Genomic DNA, 19036 nt, shown 5'->3' on the forward strand with positions numbered 1-19036 from the left:
CAGTGACAATGTGTGAATGGTTAGAGCAGTGACCCAACACCACAGAGAGACTGAGGGACAGGTGTGCAGAACGCTGGGCTGTGTTTATTCTCCCCTCTCCTCCCAGGCTCCCCAGACCCAGAGGCTGTTTTGGCTTCTCATCTGTCCTTGGGCATCCATCCTGGGTCTGGGACAGATTCTAGCTACCTGCAGAGGAAAAGATTCTTTGTCTCCAGGCCTCCCTCTTCCCCTCATTCATTCCCTTTATCACAGAGGGCCATTCACATAGGAAGAAGAAGAGGGTTTTCTCTTTCTGTCCATACCTCCTGCCTGTTGGGGCTCTTAAGAGAGAGGGGGAGAGGCAAGGAGCAGGGATAAAAGAAAGAGAAATAGGATGGTGGGAACTCAGGAAGGTCAGAATGGGGAGACTGCCCTGTGAAGGGTGAGGGACACAAGGGGGAACCTAGCTGCCCTGGAGTTGTGATACCTCATAGCCAGAGCTTGGCTTCCCAGGATTGGGGTCCCAACTCTTTGCAGCTCATGCAGCCCCTCTCCCCTGCACCCCCTACCTTCACACCCTTTCTGAGCACATATCCTAGGAGAGGTATAAGCAGGACAGAGATAGACACAGGTGGGAAAGAGACAATGGTACAAGGTTAGAATTATTAAGGAGTCATGGAAGGGGAGATTGCAAATCAAAGGAAAGGGGGTTTTGGGCTGTGGGCAGAGCTGAGGGCTCTTCTCTAGATCCCCTTTCCCTAAAGGCACAAAGCACCTACCTCTCTCACATGCTGTCCTTGCCTCACCCAGGTTGACCCCGGCCTCCATCCTTTTCCCCACAACACCCCTCTGAGACCTTACACTGACCCTTCTCTGTCTGTGATTCTCCTCTTGTCTGCTGCTTCCACCAAGGTTCTCACCTAAGCCCAACCCTACTACCTCAGTCCTCTTTCCCCCAGCCCAGCCCAGGTCCCTTACTCACTTTCCACTAGCAGATTAGTATTGGCACTGTCTTCTCCAGCCTGGCAGCAGTAGGTGCCCTCATCAGTGGGCTGGACGTTGTGAATGATCAGACTGTGGGTGACCCCGTGGCTTCGAAACTCATACTTTGGTCCAGGTGGCAAATCAACCCCACCCAGCAGCCATCGAACGTGACCACCTGCCCTGGACACAGTCACTTCTAATGCTGCCCTCCGACCTGCCAACACTGTCTTCTCTCGAGGGGGTTTACGACAGATCTGGAGAGGCAGGGCTGGGAGTGGAGGGGAAAGAAAGAAATAGCTGAGGTATGACGTCTCATTGAATGTTCCCACACTGGGCATCAAGTAGTATCACTGCCCTTCAACCCTGATGCACCTCCTTCTACAGCCTCCAACTCTAACCTTGAGAATGTTCCATTTCACCTGCCCTTGGGTAAATCACCGCCTCTCTGGACTCCAGCTTCCCAATTTGTAAAATGAGAGAACTGGGCTAAGATTATCAAGACTTCAGCTTCCTGGTCTAGTGATCTCTTAGGGGACACCTACTCCATTAGGGTAGACGATAACATTATCTTCTCCCCTCCCCAATCAGGGATAGGGCATCCGACTCCCTTCAGAGGCTCAGTAATTCCAGGCTGGGCAAGCAAAGTCCTCCACTCAACTAGAGGTCGAGGGTAAGAAGGGACCACTTGGGGCTGAGGGGAAGAGGTTGTTGTGGACTAAGATTCGAGGGTTTGTGCTGCTCCCTGCCTGGAATTACTGAGCCTCTGAAGGGAGTGGTCTTGGATACCGGAGGAGGGAGAAAGACATTGGAGAACGAGAAAGGTTGAGGAAAGGTACAGTCTCAAAGCTGAGGGTTGTAGTAGTGTGTGTCGGGGGAGGAGGATGGGAGGTCAGGGAGAGAAGTTGGGGAACGGTGACTTCCCTGCTGCTGCTAGTGTGTATGTGTGTGTGTGTGTGGGGGGGCGTGTTTCTATTTTTGAGGACTGGGGAGGGATGTTAGCTCTCACACCTTCCTGTCGGATTCGGACACGGCCCCCTGGGCGCAGGATGCGGCCTCCCAGCTGCCAGCAACCAGGGATACCGGGCTCGGACACAGTACACTTGAATGTGGCGCCGTCGCCCTCACCGGCCCTCACAGGCTTTAGTTCATGCAGCACTGACACCTCCCTCTCTGCGGGTCCGGACCAAGGAGGGGGCGGGTTGAGGTCGTGACACCGCCCCCTCCCATCCCACCCGCCCCCCCCCCCCCCCCCCGCATCACACCCCCAGGTAGACTTCCTCGGACCTCCCCCGGGGCTTAGATCTCCTCAGCAGCCCCCATCCCCGCCCCCAGGGTCCTCCGCCCCTCCCCACTCCCGTAGCAGAGTCGCGGGAGCCCCGGTACCCACTCCGCACGGTGAGGTGGGCAGTCGTAGCTTGGGCGTTCCCTACGGAGCAGCGGTAGGTGCCTGCATCCGCAGAGACGCAGTGCCGGAGCTGGAGGAGCCGGCGGGAGCCGAGAGCCTGGATCCGGAGCCGAGGGCTGGGCGACAGCTCCTGGCCGTCCTGGTAGTGGGAGGGGGCTTGGTCACTGGGGTCAGAGGCCAGCGCTGAAGCCTGCACCTCCCCCTGCCTCCCCGCCTCCCCAGCTGCGGCTCCAGGTGCCTCCCAAGGCAGTGAGCCGGGTAGGCGGTCTCGGTGACTCCTGCTGCTCCGCACTAAAACAGACCTCACCTTCCCACCCACACCACCAGTCTGTAAACCCGCCCCACGAACCCGGTTGGCTGACTGCCTGGCGCTATGAGATCCCGCACCTCCCCCACCCCACCCCTCCTTCACCCCCGCTCCTCTGCTCAGACTAGGGGCGACCTTTACGCCTTCTTTCCCTTCTCAAGACCGCCTGTCCCTTTTACCTAGATTTCAGCTGAGTGAATGTAGGTATTTGGGGCAATGCAATTCACTTCTGGTCCCGAAACGCTCCTTACCTGACACCTCGCCTCCCCCTTCTTTCACTCACCCCCCGCAGCGCCCTCCCCCCCACTATTGGTCCTGCCAGGGGCACGGGATTTATGACAGTACGGAAGGAGACTTAGCGATTATATATAGTCCTACACCCTTCATTTTACAGATGAAGAAACTGGGGGCCAGAAAAGGGAAGGGACTTTCCAGGGTCAAAATTAAATGGCGTATAAACATATATATGCTTATACACACACATACAAATACACATATATGTGTGTATATATACACATATACATTTGTAAACACACAAACCGTATACAAACATTTGTAAACATACAAACAGCACAGGATCATATATGTACATATACATTCATAAACTGCATATGAATATATATGTGCACACATTTTTATAAACATATAAAGACACAGAGGTCCTTCCGTTACCCCCATCCTTGTGGGGTGGGGAAGAGCTTAGTGGGGAGGAGGTGTTGGAGGCTGAAAGCCTACTGGTTTGGGAGCTGACCTTATCCCACGTGAGGTCAGCTTGGGTCCTGGACAGCTCACATTCAAACGTGGCTGAATCACCTTCCACCACTTCTAGGTCCCGCAGCCCCTTCACAATGGCTAAAGGTATCTCTAAGGGTGGACATGAGAGGGGGAGACTGTCAGAGAATAGAAAGAATGAAATGTGGGGTGAGGCAAGATGCGTGAGAAATGAGGGCAGTGGGTATGGGTGGAAGGAGGCTGTTAGTGTGGGATGGACGCTAGGGGGCAGTAGCATGCTGAGGCGAATGGCCTAAGAGTGGTTGGAAGTGGTGGACAGTGAGTGATGGAAATGGTGAGGAAGAGAGTGGGGACAGGGGTCTGTGTGGGCTAACAGTGAGGGGAGGCAGACCTTTCACTTCCAGCCGGGCCGCGCAGCGCAGGGTGTCGGTGGTGAAAGATACGGTTCCAGTATCAGCCAAGCCGAGACCACTGAGCACCAGGGAGTGGTTGTGGCCCTGGGCGCTGATCTGGCAGTTCCGACCGGGCTCCAGCCGGACCCCTCCCCGGGCCCATTCTCCAATCACCCCAGACTGAGACAACTCCAACTGGAAAGTGGCGCTTCCCCCTTCAGTGACAACCACATCTTCGAGGCGATGCCGCACCTTCAGCTGCTCAGCTGTTGGGAGGAAGGGAGCAAAGAAGTGAGTGGAGCTGGGGTCCCCAGCTGGGTGTGGATGGGGACACCCTCCCCCAACATCCCACGATGCCCTTGTTTTCAAGGAATCTACCACAGGCCTGGCTGAAAAGGAATTATTCTAGCTTTGGATACGATCCCATAAGTACTACTGGAGAGTGCCTGGACTCATCCCTTATGCTATGGTCAGGGAGGTGCCAGGGCACACTTTGTTGGCACAGACTTGGGAAAGACACCAGTAGCAATTCTCATCCCTACTCACTTCTGTCTCCTACCTTGATTTGGTCCAGAGGAGACAGAGAAGGAGGAACATTTGGGTTTCAGAAAAGAATTTGTGGGGGCACTGGGGGACTCCTGGTAAGAGGGCTTGCTTGTTGTAGGATATGCTCGAGTTGGAGAGAGATGGCCAAAAGTGTTTGGGAACAGGGGCCAGATTCCTTTTTCACTCTGAGTCAGGTGTCAGGGGCCTAGGTAAGGATCCACCTGTGTGGCATGTTTGTTTGGCTAGGCCTCAGAGGAAATGAAGGGATTCTTGGAGAGGGGGATTACATACATCTCCTCTACTGAATAGGAAAGGAAGATGAGAAGAACCCTAGCTAAGGGATGCCCTACCTCTTCCTGAGCGAGGCCAGGCAAGGGTGAGTCTCTGAGGGGGCATTAAGAGGCGGGTATGGAGTGGGGGGTGTTTGTGGGGTACTCACGCCTCACAACCAGCCGAGCCTGTGTACGGTCGTGGTGACTCTTGCAGCTGTAGATGCCCTGGTCACTCACCATGACTTTTCGGATGATCAGGCAGTGCACTCGGCCATCCTGGACCACAGAGAACCTATCGTCTTCGGGGAGAGGCTTTCCCCCTCGATGCCAGCTCACTACTCCTTTTCCCCCAACGCGGCTGGTCTCCACTTCCATGCACAGATCCTGGCCCTCTTCAGTACGCACATCCTGTAGCCTCCGCAAAAATAGCAGCTCAGCCTCTGAAGAAGAGGGAAGGGTAATGAATCCCTAAACTAGAGGGATAGCTCTGGGGAGGAAGTAAGGTAGACTAGGGGGGAGGGGGGAGAGGAGGGGGGCAAGGAGTGCCTCAAACTTGTATTACTTCCTTCCAAACTTAGCCCTCCAAACTCATTCTGGTTGAAAGAAGACTGACGCGGGAGTCTGGAGTCCTAGGACCTGTCCAGGCTCTACCACATAAATTTTCTGAGCTTAAATGTTCTTAGTTTCCTCATTTGTAAATGAGAATGCTGGACAAGATGATCTTTAAGGCATATTCTGTGTCTAGCTACAGTCTATGATTCAATTCTAGGTTAGAGTTGGGGCAAAAGTGTTGGAAGGTAAAAGAGAGATGGGAGGTGGTTTTGCCCTCACCTCTGACATGGAGCCGGGCAGTAGTCTCAGCTCCCTTGGTCTGGGCGGTCACCATGCCGGAGTCACTGATCCGGCAGCCCCGAATGATCAGGGTGTGGTTTGGGCCATTCTGGCTGGTTTCTACCCGGCCACTAGGGGTAACTGAAGTGCCATTTAGAAGCCAGCTGAGCTCGGCATCTGATGGGGAAACCTCACAGCGGAATGTGGCATCATCACCCTCTTGGATAGTCAGTGGAGTCAGTTCTGAAACTAGCTTCACCTGGGGGGGTTCTGCAGGGAGAAGAGGGACACTGTCTGTTGGGCCAAGGTGGTGAGAGAGTGAGAGCTCCTCCTCCCTCAGTCTCTCTGACCACTATCATCCCTACCCCAAGCTGTCCCAGGGAAGCTACCTTCTTCTCTCCTGCCAACCTCCTCTCAGACCCTCAATTCTCCCCCCTTCTCTCGCTTTCCCAGGAAGTCTAGCCTCAAGCTGTTGTATCTCTTCCCACCTCCCCAACTCTGCCCCCCCCCCATTCCTTCTCAAGATTCTTGTTCACCACTTCCTATTTGTACAAACAAAACGCTAAGTATAAATCGCTTCCTAGTAAAATTTTGAGATAGCTCTCCCCACTCTTTTTTTTTAAAGTGAGCTGCAAATGGGAAGATGGGGGAAAAGGAGGTTAGATCAGAAGGGAAGAAGGAAGGAAATGAAAGCTGGAGGGAAAAATGGGATACTCAGGGATTATGAGAGGCAGTGGGGTGGGGTGGGGAGTTCAGAGAGCACTGTGGAGGGTCTGGGGTGTATGTGGGGGAGACTCATTACCTTCCACACTGACGAGGAAGATGCGACTGTCCTGGGAGGCATCACAGAGGTACTCGCCGGCATCCCCGCTCCGTGCCCCCCGCACCCGAAGCACCCGCTGTGCCCCGGCCTCCTCCAGCCGCACCCGCCCCCGGCTGGCCAGCCGCTCCCCGTCTTTGTACCAGCGTACGGCCCCCCCAGGCCCCGAAAGGCACACTGCCAGCTCCAGGTCCCTGCCTGGGGCGCATCGAACCCCAGTTCGGGATGCTTCAGGTGTCAACACTCTCACAGGAGGTTCTGTAGGGCCAGAGCCCACCGAGTCATGGGGAAAGCAGGGAAGGGGGTGGGAGAGACGATGCTGTGTATGGATGTGTATACGTATGTATGTATGTGTGTGGGTAGACCGGGCCCTCTCTGTTCTGGGGACTGAGGATGCCCACCCCCAGGGGCCTCTGCTTCCCCTCCCCCAGTTTTTCCCCCTCCCCATTGACTGTCCTCCTCTACTTACCAGTCACCTGGACAGGGAAAGTGAGGGTGGGGGCTTCAGGGTCAGACCCAGCCCGGCACGTGTAGTTCCCAGCATGAGAGGGGTGGGCAGCTTGGATGAGCAGCATGCGGCGAGGCCCCTCGGCCCGAAGCTCCAGGTTCCCATCCTCCAGGACAGGGCCTCCATTGTGGCTCCAGAACACTGGGGCGCTCGCTCTGGACAGCTCACAGCTTAGGACCAAATGCTCCCCAGCGGACACAGATAGTGGAGAGGGAGCCGCCTCGGGGAGGAGGAATTGCACTGGGGACTCTGTTGGGGGAAGTCCGGGTTGAGGAAAATGTTGGGGTGTCCCCCCACTTCTCCCTTTCCTGAGCAGCACACTGACCAGCCAGGCGGACGTCAAAGGAGACTGCCTCATCTCGGGTCTCGCAGACGTACTCTCCAGCGTCCTGGGGCCTGGCATGGGGCAGGGTGAGGGTCCGGACTGGCCCCTCGGCCCTCAGTTTCAATTCTTCTGATGCCTCCACCTCGAGCCCATCCTTGTACCAACACACGCGGGCCCCCACAGGGGACACCTCACAGTGAAGCTCCACGCGACCAGGGGACCTGAACTGAAGCTGCAGGAAGCGGGCTGATGGGCGCACTATCCGTTCTGGGGGTACTGGTGGAAGGGAGGGGATGAGAAGGAGGGGGGAAGGGCAAGGGGCTCCAGGCTTCCCCCCTCAACTCCCATCAGGCACTATGTATAAGCTTCAACTCTGACACTCTCTGGCTATATAACCTTAATTTCCCTGGGCCTCAGTTCCTCAGTCTCTCAAATGGGAATAATAGTTGACTATCTGAAGTGATGTTCTGGTAAATGTTTAACAACTAGCTCTCTGGGGGAAAAATAAGATATATTATGATATAACATGATATGACATGATATGATATGACAATATGATATAATATATAATATAGTGTAGTGTAGTATAATATAAATATATGATAAATATGTGATAAATATATGATAAATACAATCATATATACATCCATATACACATACACTCGACAAATTTTTAAGTATAACCTGCATATGAAGTCCATTTGGTCCAACCCCATCATTTTATAGATGGGGAAACTGAGGCCCATTTCACCAAGATCTGTAAAATAAGGAGTTTGGACTAGATGACCTCTGAGGTCCTTCTTCTAGCTTTAAACAGCTGGTCCTTTTAGATTCTAAGGACCAGGGACTTTTAAAGTCACACAGGGAGTCGATGCCAAAGGCAGGTTCTGCTTCTAGACTCAGTCCTCTTTCTGCTACCCTGGGCTGTCTCTCTTTAAGGGATATGGGTATAGGTAAAGCCATGAAAGCCTGGGCAGGTCCCTGTTTAGGGTCGTAGATGGATGGCATTTGGGTGGATAGTAGCGGACGGAGTGCTGGAGGTGAGAAGCCTCAGAATTTGAAGCCTGCCTCAGATATTATCTGGGTTGGCCCCGGGCAGTAGTTTCCCTCACACTTAACCTCTTGGCCTCAGTTTCCTCATCTGTAAAATGGTAATCATAACAGCCCCTGGTTTACAGGGTTTGTTGTGAGGATCAAATAAGATGGCCTGTGGAAAACACTTTGAAAGCCTTAAAAAGCCATAGAAATGCTAGCTATTATTGTACGGTTATCGTATGGGAGGGTTTTCTTGTGGGAATATTAGGATACGATTTCTGGGCTCTTGATCTTTTTTTGGTTTGCTGTTCAGTGTTTTTTTCAGTGTCTGACTCTTCATGACCCCATTTGGGGTTTTCTCGGCAGAGATACTGGAGTGGTTTGCCATGAGATATTTGTATTTTGCAAACCTTTAAACACTATATAAATGTTCTTTGTGGTTATTCAGACGTTTTAATTTGGTCTGACTCTTTGTGACTCCAGGAACTTTGCTGTTCTGTTAATTTGGAGACTAAACTTCGAGAGGGGCAGGGATTGGGATTTGTCCAGCGCTTGCATCCAGTATGCACCAAGTTAATGTGAATTATATTCTGTCCAAGTTGGTTGCATTTTTATCTCTTCCCCTTAGGCGCTAGCCAAAGTTTTTGGATAAGTCACATTCTGCTTCCACGTGGGCTAAGGGAATGCAAAGGGGCAAGAGATGGGGCAGCACCCAATGGCTTTGGGGGTACCCATGAGTCAAAGTGGAGTACTGAGTGGAGAAGTATAATGCTGAGGAACGGTGTGTTGAACAGACACTGGGACTGAAGTAAGCAGCAGGTGGGGCTGGGGATGGATGTCCAGGAAGGTCTGAGTGGTTGCCTAGCGAGCTGTGTCTGAACTAGGGGCTCTGGGCGGGGTCTGGCCTCTTCAGGGGGGAGGTGGAAGGAGGGCCAAGGTTACTCTCACATTGGCTCTCTCCTATGCACCGCTTCCTTCATCTCTCCCTTTCTACCCTGGTGAGCTCTGAAATGCTTCACAATTCAGTTTCTTAGGGAAGAGAATGCTACAGAAGGTCATTGGGGCTTAGCTGTCCTCTCACCTGGCAGCATGCTTACAAGTGATGGCAAAGCCAGTGTGAGCCCAGAGAAGCGGCCCCTCGACACCAGGGAGTTTAGAAGAGAGAGGAAACCCCATGGAAACTTGCAGTTGCCTCCCCCAGTCCTGCCAGAGCCCTGACCTGTGACAGTGACGATGAAGAAGGCCGAGTCATCCCCTGCATCGCACACAAACTCCCCTCCATCCTGGGGTTGGGCTGCAGGCAGGACCAGGCGGTGGTGGGGCCCCTCGCTCTCCAGGACCAGGGCCTCACTCTCTTCCACCTCCAGCCCATCCTTGTACCAGCGCACAGGGGCTCCAGCCCGGGAAAGCTCACACCTCAGGACCACTCGCTCTGAACTCACAGCAGCTACAGACACCTCATCCTGGGGGAACAGGATTCTCACTGGGGGCTCTACAGAGTGGAAAAACAGTCATATCTAGAGATGAATCAGTCATACAAACACTCTGGAAACAGTCCCAGAATCAAAGAATCTCAAGGAGGAAGGCATCTCAGGAGTTATCTAGCCCAGTCCATGTGCCAGAATCCCTGCTTCCAAAAAAGGGTTCAATTGGTCACTCCAGCTACATTTACAAATCCATCCTGCTCATCACAGGCCACCCCAATGCCATCACTACCATCTGATTTCCCCACGTGTTCCCATAGAAGGACAGATGCCTCATGAGGTGGTATGTTCAGTGGGGAAAGTGTAGGATTTGGAAATTCTATGTAAAATTTGAGTCTGAAGACTGGCCTTTTTACTTCCTACCTGTGTGACCTTGGGTGAGTTACATACACTCTGACTTTAGTTCCTCGTCAGTAAAATGAGAGTGGGTGGAAGAGGGCTTATATAATATAATATATTATTATATATTTATATTATAATATATTATTATACATTTATATTATAATATATTATATATATTTATATAATAGTTATCTTCTCCCCTCTTCAGCTGCTTCCCTCACCTTGGGTGTTGTGTTTGTGTCCCAGGGAACTTCCCCAGTTCTGAGTAAGCCCAGAAGTGCCCAGAGCCAGTCTTGCTTGGTTCCTGACCTGTGATGGTGACATTGAAGAGGGCCGAGTCTTCTCCAGCCTTGCACATAAACTCTCCTCCATCCTGGGGCTGGGCTGCAGGCAGAACCAGGCGGTGGTGGGGCCCCTCGCTCTCCAGGACCAAAGCCTTACTCTCCTCCACCTCCAGCCCATCCTTGTACCAGTGCACGGGGACTTCGGCCTGGGACAGCTCACATTTCAGGACCACTGGCTCTGAACTGAGGGCTGCTATGGACACCATGTCCTGAGGGGCTAGAATTCTCACCGGGGGGTCTGCAGTGGGGAAGATAGAGCCACCCAGAATCATGGACAGTTGACTTCACGTGCACTGGGGTAATGGATCAAATTGTTGTTTGTTAACGGGGAACTGTGTTGAACAAGGATTCAGGTAGAGCACTCCCTTCTCAAAAGCTTTGTAACGTTTGTCTCAGAGACAGTCACTGGGACAATGTGAACTTATAGTCTGCCCCCAGGAAGAAATGTAGATTCTCCAAGTTAGAAGGGCCCCAAGATGTAATCTATTCCAGCCATGCCTGAACTGCCTTCACAGCAGGGGTCATCTAGCTGGAACTTATTTCTGGAGTCAGCCCATTTGGGGTCAGGTCTAATTATTAGGAAGTTATTGAGCACTTACTAGCCTCCAGATACCTGCTGGGTGATGGGGACACATATATAAGCTATAAGATGTTCCCTGCCCTCAATGAGATTATGTTTAATAGGGGAAGAGAACCCACAAGATCCTGTTGAAAAGCAGATAAAGAAGGATGGCTGTCCTGACCCCTTCCTCAAAATGGAGATTTTTACCTGGAATATCCCTGAAAACTGGACGCTGAATAGGGAGGGACTCACAAGGAGCTTCTTCTTGGTAGAAAGAAGGCCCAATTGGTTTTAGGGATTGCCAATACACGGATATATAGGTTGTCGATTCTCCCAGATTTGCCAAGAGTCTCCAGATTGCCACCCAGATGCCTGACTCCCAGACACAGTTACTTTGTACGGTCCCTGCTGTATCCATCCCCTCCCACCCCTCTATGGCTGGGATGTCTGAGAGCTGTGCCATCCCTAGACTCTCCACTCCCAGGGTCCCCAATCCAGAGTGATGGAGTAGGGCTGACAAGCTCAGGTACTCCCACATAACATACTCCCCGACACAGGGCAGCATCAGTAAACCCCTTGCCATCAGAGTAAAGTTGTCAAAAGTAATTTGCCTCCATTTCTAAGAGCCTAGTCTTAGCACACATTTCCCAAGAACTCCCCTCATTCTGCTGCCCAGAGTCCCAGCCCCACGGGGCCACCTGACCTGTTACGGTCACAGTGAAGAAGGCAGAGTCATCTCTGGTGCTGCATACAAACTCGCCTCCATCCTGGGGCCTCACAGAAGGCAGCACGAGCCGATGCTGGAGGCCCTCACTCTCCAGAACCAAGTCTTCACTCACTTCCACCTCCATCCCGTTCTTGTACCAGCCCACAGAGGCTCCAGGTCGGGAGACATGGCATGTCAAGACCACTCTCTCTGAGGTCATGGCAGTCAGGAACACCTCATCTTGGGGCTGTGTGATCCGGACAGGGGGCTCTGAAGTGGGAACCGTGCAGTCACAATCAGGGGTTTTGCAAAATTCAAATGGGACCAAGCAATTTGTAAACCTCAAAGTGACAAATGCCAGTTATAATTATCACCATCATCATCATCATCAGTATGGTTGTTGTTAGTCTCCAGTTACCAAGCCTCCAGTCTGGGGATGACTTAATTCCCTGGGGCTTTTCTTGCACTCCTGCTGAGCTCAAGCAATGTTTATAAAGCAGCAATACAGGGGTGTGTGGATAAATATTTTACAAATGGGCTTATGTGAAAGAAATTCAGAGGTTTTAGGGGACTACCAGCTCAATACATTTCATGCTCTGAATCAGCATAAGCCTCAAACAGAGACCAACAAAGCTGTTCTGGGCCTTTTTTGCTGGCTGTGTGCCATGCCTAGAATGCTCACTCTCCTCAGCTAGAATCCTAACTTCTGTATGTATGAGGCCTTTCCCCAGTCCTGAGCCTCCCTCCCCCAGTGCCTTTCCTCAGAAATTATCTCCCATTTATGAGCTAGACACCTTGGATATACAGTTGTTTACACACTGTCCCTCCTTAGAATGTAATATTATTCTTAGAATGAGGATGGGGCTCTGTTTTTTCCCTTTCTTTATTCCCCAGAGCTTAACATGGTACCTGGCACATAGTAAACACTTAATAAAAATCCTTGTTGATGAATAGTTATGAACATTTCCATTTGCCATGATCAAGACATGAATGGAGAAAGAACCAGGTCCCGGCACAAAATCACAGAATATCAGACTTGGAGGATGCCCTGGCAGTCACATCCCCTCCCCATCCATTCTGGGGAGCTGTGTGTTCCATGAGCTCCCGAAGCAGCCCATTTCACTAGAGGATGGCTGTCAAGTCAGGAATGTCTGGATTTTGGGGGGGTATGTTTAATACTTGAAGGCAACTCAAGATGGTAAAAGTTATTAAGATCATGTCATGAAAAATGGGCTGAAGGAAGTAGAAATGTTTAGGCTGGGGAACAGAAGGCCCAGGGAGAACAGGAGCACCTACGTCTGATGTTTGAAGGACTGTCATGTTAAGGAGGGATTAGACTTTTTCTGTTTAGATCCAGAGGGCAGAGCTTGGAACAATGGGGTCAGGGGTGGGGAAACTGTGGCCTTGACAACACATGTGGCCTTCTGGGGGATCCCCTCAGAATTTGTTCTGTGAAGTTTGGATTCAGTCAAAGGGCTTCACTTGAACACCTAGAGGGCCACATGTGGCCTTGAGGTCACAGGTTCCTCACCTCTGGTTGTTGAGAGGAAGATTTTGGTCACTGAACAGAATTGTCTGACGAGGAAATATTCTGCTTTAGGAGGTAATGGGTTCCCCCTTGCTTGAGGTCTCCAGAAAGGACTGGGTGACTTCCTGATGGGGCCATTGTGGACACAGTTATGGGCTGGACTAGATGGCCACTGAAGCCATCCAAAACTCTTGTGATCCTATGAGCTATCAAGCTTTTCCCAAGTCTCCTTCTTTCCAAATCAACACCCCGAGTTTCTTCAGCTGGTCCTGGGATGGTACAATTGCATTGTGACCATTTACCTCGAATCTCATCCAGCCTCCCCAGTTATACTCGTGCTACTCCCTGCTCACCACACATCCTACTCATTAGAGACAGGCTGGTCTAATAGAAGTGCTGAACCTCTCCTCTCTTTAGCTACTTAGCTCACCTCTGCTGCCATGCTTGTATCCCAGAGATGCTCCCCTGTACTGGGTAAGCACTTCTTTGTTCAGAAGACGCCCACTCTCCCTATTGCCCTGACAGCTGGGGAAGAGCCCAGTACCAGCTGGACAGTCTCCAATGTGCGTTCATGCCCACCTGTGATGGTGACGTTGAAGACAGCGAGGTCATCTCCTGCCTTGCACACAAACTGCCCCCCATCCTGGGGCTGGGCTGCAGGCAGTATCAGATGGCAATAGGGGCCCTCATTCTCAAGGGCCAGGGTTTCGTTCTCCTTTATCACCAGCCCATCCTTGTACCAGCGAACAGGGACTCCAGCCCGGGACAGCTCACATCTCAAAACCACCCGTTCTGAGCTCTCGGCAGCCACTGACACCTCGTCCTGAGGGAACAAGATCCTCACGGGGGGTTCTGCAGTGGGAAACAGTGAAACTTTTGAGATACATCATTATAACATGCAGACTCAGGGTTAGATTTTGTTATATTCTTTAACAAACACCCACTAATGTGGTCACAAGCATACTTGATCGGACAGTCCTAGAGTTTAGGAGTCCTCACCCTAGGGTACTGTCCTCTGAAAGTATGGGGCAGGGTAGGGGGGGGGGAGCCAAGAATATAGATTTGTCTGAAGCCCCTGTGAAATGGGGAGGTTTGATACTACCAAGAAAAGACCCCCAATACAGTGTTGGCCTGAATGTTTGCATGCAAGCTGAGGGTTACTGTCATGGATCCCTGGCTGGGATCATCAGCCACAAAGAGATTATTTAAGAGATGTCTCCATTACTGAAATGCAGAGCTACAGTTCTGGGTCAAGGGCAACATGTGCTGGGCTTTCACCAAAACTGTCCAGGTAAGCTGGTCCATCACATGCAGAACATTTGGCCTGACAGAAGATGCAAAAACTTTAGCTTCTGATTTTTCAAAACAGATAAAGCAATTATTTTCCCCTTCCCTTTCTTCATTGCTCCTGAGGCTGGGGCTGCTCTCTGCAGATATTTGCAGTTCTCTGTGTCTTTCAGTAGATTTTCAGCTCTGTTTGTCTATGTTCTTCTTTATAAAGGCCAAGTTCAAGTGTTTCTCTTCATCAGCACTGAAGACTGTTAACTAGGAGCTAAGTACCTTGAATTTCCTCAAGGTGAGATTAATTCAGTGACAACCAGGACGAGTCAGTTTGAAGACACATCAGCAATGTCAGAACAAAGTCCTAAATGTGGTTTGGTGGGGATGTTTATACTTTTTTATAGAGATATTATCATCCATGCCAGAATCCAGTCATTTCAAGATGGAAGCAACCTTAATTAGGGCCTGCTTGGAACTCCCCTGGTGGCCACTGCAGCAAACCAATAAGTTAGAACAAAAACGCAGGATTTGGAAGCTGGAGACCAGACCAGCATTTAGTTCTGAGCCAGAGGAGAAGATGGAGACCACAGGTGCAAATAAATACATTGTTGAGACTGGGGGAAGGTAATGGATTTGTTTTTCTGCCCTGAGAGGCGAGTCTCTAGAATGAGTTTTGTAGCATAGAAATTTCAGGGATAGGATTAGGTTAATGAGGCATAGTAACTATCAGATATCTATATAAGAGCTATTTTTGGTTCCCTTGTGTCTTTTTGTACCATGAGACCATAGGGTTTAAAGCTAGAAGGGCCCTTGGAGATCATCTCATCCAACCCTCTCATTAGGATATACAGGGAGGTAGATTTGGGCCAAATGATTAGGAATAGATAACCCTCTTTTCCATAGTACTATAAACTTTATAAGGCCACCCCCTTTACTGTAAGCTTTATGAGGGCACCGCCTTTTACTGTAAGCTTTATGAGGGCTGCCACTTATCTTTCCTCCCTCTTAAATGTTTTGGGATTTAGCACAATGCTCTGAATAGCAAGTCAAATTAACCAGCATTTATTAAGCCCTTATTATGTGCTGGGAACTCTTTAATGGGAATACAAAAAAAAAGGCAAAAACACCATCCCAGGGCTCACACTGTAATGAGGGAGACAGCAGGCAAATGACTAGATATATACAAAATACATACAGTATAGATGGGAGGCCACCTCAGAGCAAAGGTCCTAGCAGTGAGGGGGACCAGGAGAGGACTTCTGGAGTAGGTATGACCTAAACTGGGTCTTGAAGGAAGCCAGAGAGTCTAAGAGGCAGAGATGAGGAGGGGCAGCATTCCAGGCATGGGGGAAACAGTGCAAATGTACTGAGCTGGGAAAAAGAGTGTCCGGTGTGAGGACCAGTAAATAGGCCAGTGTAGCTTGATCAAAAAGTGTGTGGAGGGTAGGGAAGTGTATATAAGAAGGCTTGAAAGGTAGGGAGGAGTCAGGTAGTGAACCACTTTAAAGGCTAAAGATGATTTTATAGTTGATTCTAGAGGCAACAAGGGGCCACCAAAGTTTACTTAATAGGGGGTGTGACATGGTCAGAAATGCCCGTTGGGAAAACCATTTTGGAGCTGGTGGAGGATGGTTGGCAGTGGGGAAAGACTCTGGGCAGAGGGATTCAGGAGGTAGTATTAGCCTTATGTAATATTGTAATAGTCCAGACAAGAGTCTGTGTGAGTGGAGAGAAGGTGATGTATATGACTGAACTGTGAAGGTAAAAGTGACAAAGTTTGAGTACACACTGGACATATGGGGTGAGTGTGAGTGAGGAGAGGAGTCAATGATGGTACTGAGGTTGTGGTGTCAGTGACCAGGAGGCTGGTGAAGTTCTTACAGTAAAAGGGATATTGTGAAGAAGGGAAGATTGGAGGGAAAGAGCATGAACATGGAAGATGAGGAAGAGATATTTGTTGTTGAATGCAAATGCAATCATTGCATTGTTAGATGATGAACTCACTATTGAATAGTCAAAGGAATTCTGGATGACTCTCACCCATTGGATGTACTGTGAGGGGAACTCTTTTCATGGGAGATAACTTCTAAGGTCCTTTGACTTCTATGATTTTAGGATTCTTTCTGTTAGCATGGAGTAGTAAGAAGTCAGCAGTCCTTCCTGCCTCACTGTTGGGCCCTGGGCTCTCTGTTTCTGAGTCATCTGTTAAAACTTCCAGAAGTGAGACAGGTGTGGGTAGTGAGGGAGAGAGCGGTCAGAGAATGGGCCAACAACATGTGCCTTCAGCAGGACCTTCCAAAAGGGGCCCCTAGACTAGGCAGGCTGAGAGGTTGCTCCTGCTTCCTCTAGCCTGGGACCCTGAGACTACAGCTCTCTTGCTCAGAAATCTTAGCCCAATCGGGCCTCTCACCTTTGATGGTGACCATAAAGAAAGCCAAGTCCTCTCCTGCTTTGCATGCATACTCGCCCCCGTGCTGGGGCTGGGCAGCAGGGATCACCAGGTGGTGCTGAAGGCCCTCACTCTGCAGCACCAGGCCTTCACTCTCTTCTACCTGCAGTCCATCTTTGTACCAATGCACTGGGGCTCCGGCCCGGGACAACTCACACGTGAGTACTACACGTTCTGGGCTCATGGACTCTATGGATACCTTTTCTTGAGGGAGCACAATCCTCACGGGGGGCTCTGTGGAGGAAAGGCACACATACCCATGCACAGATGAAAACACAATCATAATGGCGGAGTCAAAGGCCAAAATCATTTTTGTCCTTCACTTTTAACGTCCTTCACTAACTGGTCCCTCCCTACCTTTCAAGCCTTCTTGCTTCCTGCCCCTATCCAGAGCTGGATAACCCAACAGGTACCCTAGACATGGATGGGTCTAGGGGACCTCCCAGCCCAGGTGATGGGGAATATAATGGTTAGTGCCACCACGAAAGCGCAGGTGTCAGATGTACCCTGCCCGTCATACACGTCGTCATGTCAATGTACCACCTACCCATGCCATTCTGATGACCTGTTCTTTTTGTTTAGAGGTCCTGGTTAGAGATTTTTAATGTACTATCATACCAGATATAACCATATACAAAGATAACCTTCCAATGTATAAGTCTGTTACTGTCGTTTGGGCGTTTTTCAGTCATTTCAGACTCTTCATGACCCCATTTGGGTCTTTCTTGGCAAAGATACTGGAGTGGTTTGCTATTCCTTTCTCCAACTTATTTTACAGATGAGGAAACTGAGGCAAACGGGTGAAGTGACTTGCCCAGGGTCACACCGCTAGGAAGTATCTGAGATCAGATTTGAACTCAGGAAGTTGGTTTTCCTGACTCCAAGCCTGCACTCTACCCACTGCCCCACCTAGTGGCCATGTATAAGTAGCCTACATAATATATAATTGTGTAGACCAGAGGTGTACATGTGACCCATCAAAACTTCCAAGTGCAGCCTGAACCAGATTAAAATGAAATTGGGAAATGTTTGTGAAAATAAAATACAGATAATGTTCAACTTGTGGTTTTCCAAGGCAGTGTGTGGCCAGCAGCGATCCCTTCTGTTTGGGTCTGACCCCACTGTTCAATAACTGTCTTATTGTCCAAGTTCTGGTCTAAAATTGGATGGCCATTGAACAGGTGCATCACTATTTTATCTATCTTTTTTGGTGAGGCAATCAGGATTAAGTAACGTGCCCAGGGTCACAGACCAGTAAGTATCAAGTATCTGAGGCTAGATTTGAACTCAGGTCCTCCAGACTCCAGGGGCCACACTCAATCCCCTGTATCACCTAGCCGTCCCTATTATATCCATCTTGGACAGGCCCTGCAAACGGACAGGGAGCTGGGGCAACTGAATGGGACCAACACAGTGGGCTAGCCTTGGGGAAACCACACTGCATTTTCAACAACCCCAAGGTTCTGCCTGTAACAAAATCTTATCTTTTAAACTCTGACATCCTTCCGGTGATGCCATGTGGCAGTGAGTCATGGAATGACTCAGCCTCTGAGGAATCAAAAATATGGGTCAAAGAAAGGGTGGTGGGAATGGGGTGTGCATGGTGGGTGTCAGTGGGCTGCAGCACGTGGTACCTGTGGTGAATTATGTGTGCCAGTAGAAGCATAAAAGATACCATCCAAGAGAGGTATGCCTGGAAAAGGAGGTGGGTGGGTCTTGTGGTAAGAATGAAAGATAACCCATGGACAGCCATGTCAGCACAGTACAGTAGAGTGTCCTCAGTACCCCATGAATGCTAGGTGACCTAAGGGAAGGATCTCAGTTATGTTGAGTGGGCCTCCCTTCACCCCATGTAGGATTTATGAGAGGGCGTAGACAAGGTCTCCCAGGGTGAGAAGGTGTGGATGGATTGTAATCTGTATCACTGGACTGAGTTCCAACATTGATCAGAGAGCTGACCCATGGAAACATTGAAGCTTGATAACATATAACAGCCTCTATAAATAATGAGTTTCTGAATTCAGGCAAATTGCTAAGATGAAAATCATTAGTCTCTACTGGACTGAAACTTAGACAGTTATGAAATTTCTACCCTTCAATATTTCAATTCCAGAGCAGGGCAGTTATAGATGGATTGGGGAGGGCCTCCCCATCTCTCTCTCTCTCTCTCTCTCTCTCAGATCGGAAGAGCGTCGTCTCGATGC

General features: G+C 50.3%; 1 protein-coding gene across 1 annotated transcript in view; it reads right to left on the reverse strand.

Annotated features, from left to right (window-relative positions):
- Positions 1-64: 64 nt before the first annotated feature.
- The window catches only part of OBSL1 (obscurin like cytoskeletal adaptor 1), a 24270-nt gene continuing 5298 nt past the window's right edge, over positions 65-19036 (reverse strand). Inside the window, exons 7-23 of the mRNA XM_069104401.1 lie at positions 16794-17066; positions 13682-13954; positions 11572-11844; positions 10272-10544; positions 9356-9628; positions 7102-7377; positions 6738-7025; positions 6251-6526; positions 5449-5718; positions 4785-5057; positions 3799-4065; positions 3427-3539; positions 2351-2507; positions 1972-2133; positions 962-1309; positions 467-574; positions 65-186 (exon numbers count right to left, since the gene is read on the reverse strand). Of these exons, the coding sequence (XP_068960502.1) occupies positions 468-574; positions 962-1309; positions 1972-2133; positions 2351-2507; positions 3427-3539; positions 3799-4065; positions 4785-5057; positions 5449-5718; positions 6251-6526; positions 6738-7025; positions 7102-7377; positions 9356-9628; positions 10272-10544; positions 11572-11844; positions 13682-13954; positions 16794-17066 (3902 nt within the window). The 3' untranslated portion in view covers positions 65-186; position 467. The remainder of the gene's footprint in view (positions 187-466; positions 575-961; positions 1310-1971; positions 2134-2350; positions 2508-3426; positions 3540-3798; positions 4066-4784; positions 5058-5448; positions 5719-6250; positions 6527-6737; positions 7026-7101; positions 7378-9355; positions 9629-10271; positions 10545-11571; positions 11845-13681; positions 13955-16793; positions 17067-19036) is intronic.

The sequence above is a fragment of the Petaurus breviceps genome, unplaced genomic scaffold (genome assembly GCF_028583685.1).
Source record: "Petaurus breviceps papuanus isolate PSGF00001 unplaced genomic scaffold, PetGlider_PUasm1.0 688, whole genome shotgun sequence".
Taxonomy (NCBI): Eukaryota; Metazoa; Chordata; class Mammalia; order Diprotodontia; family Petauridae; genus Petaurus; species Petaurus breviceps.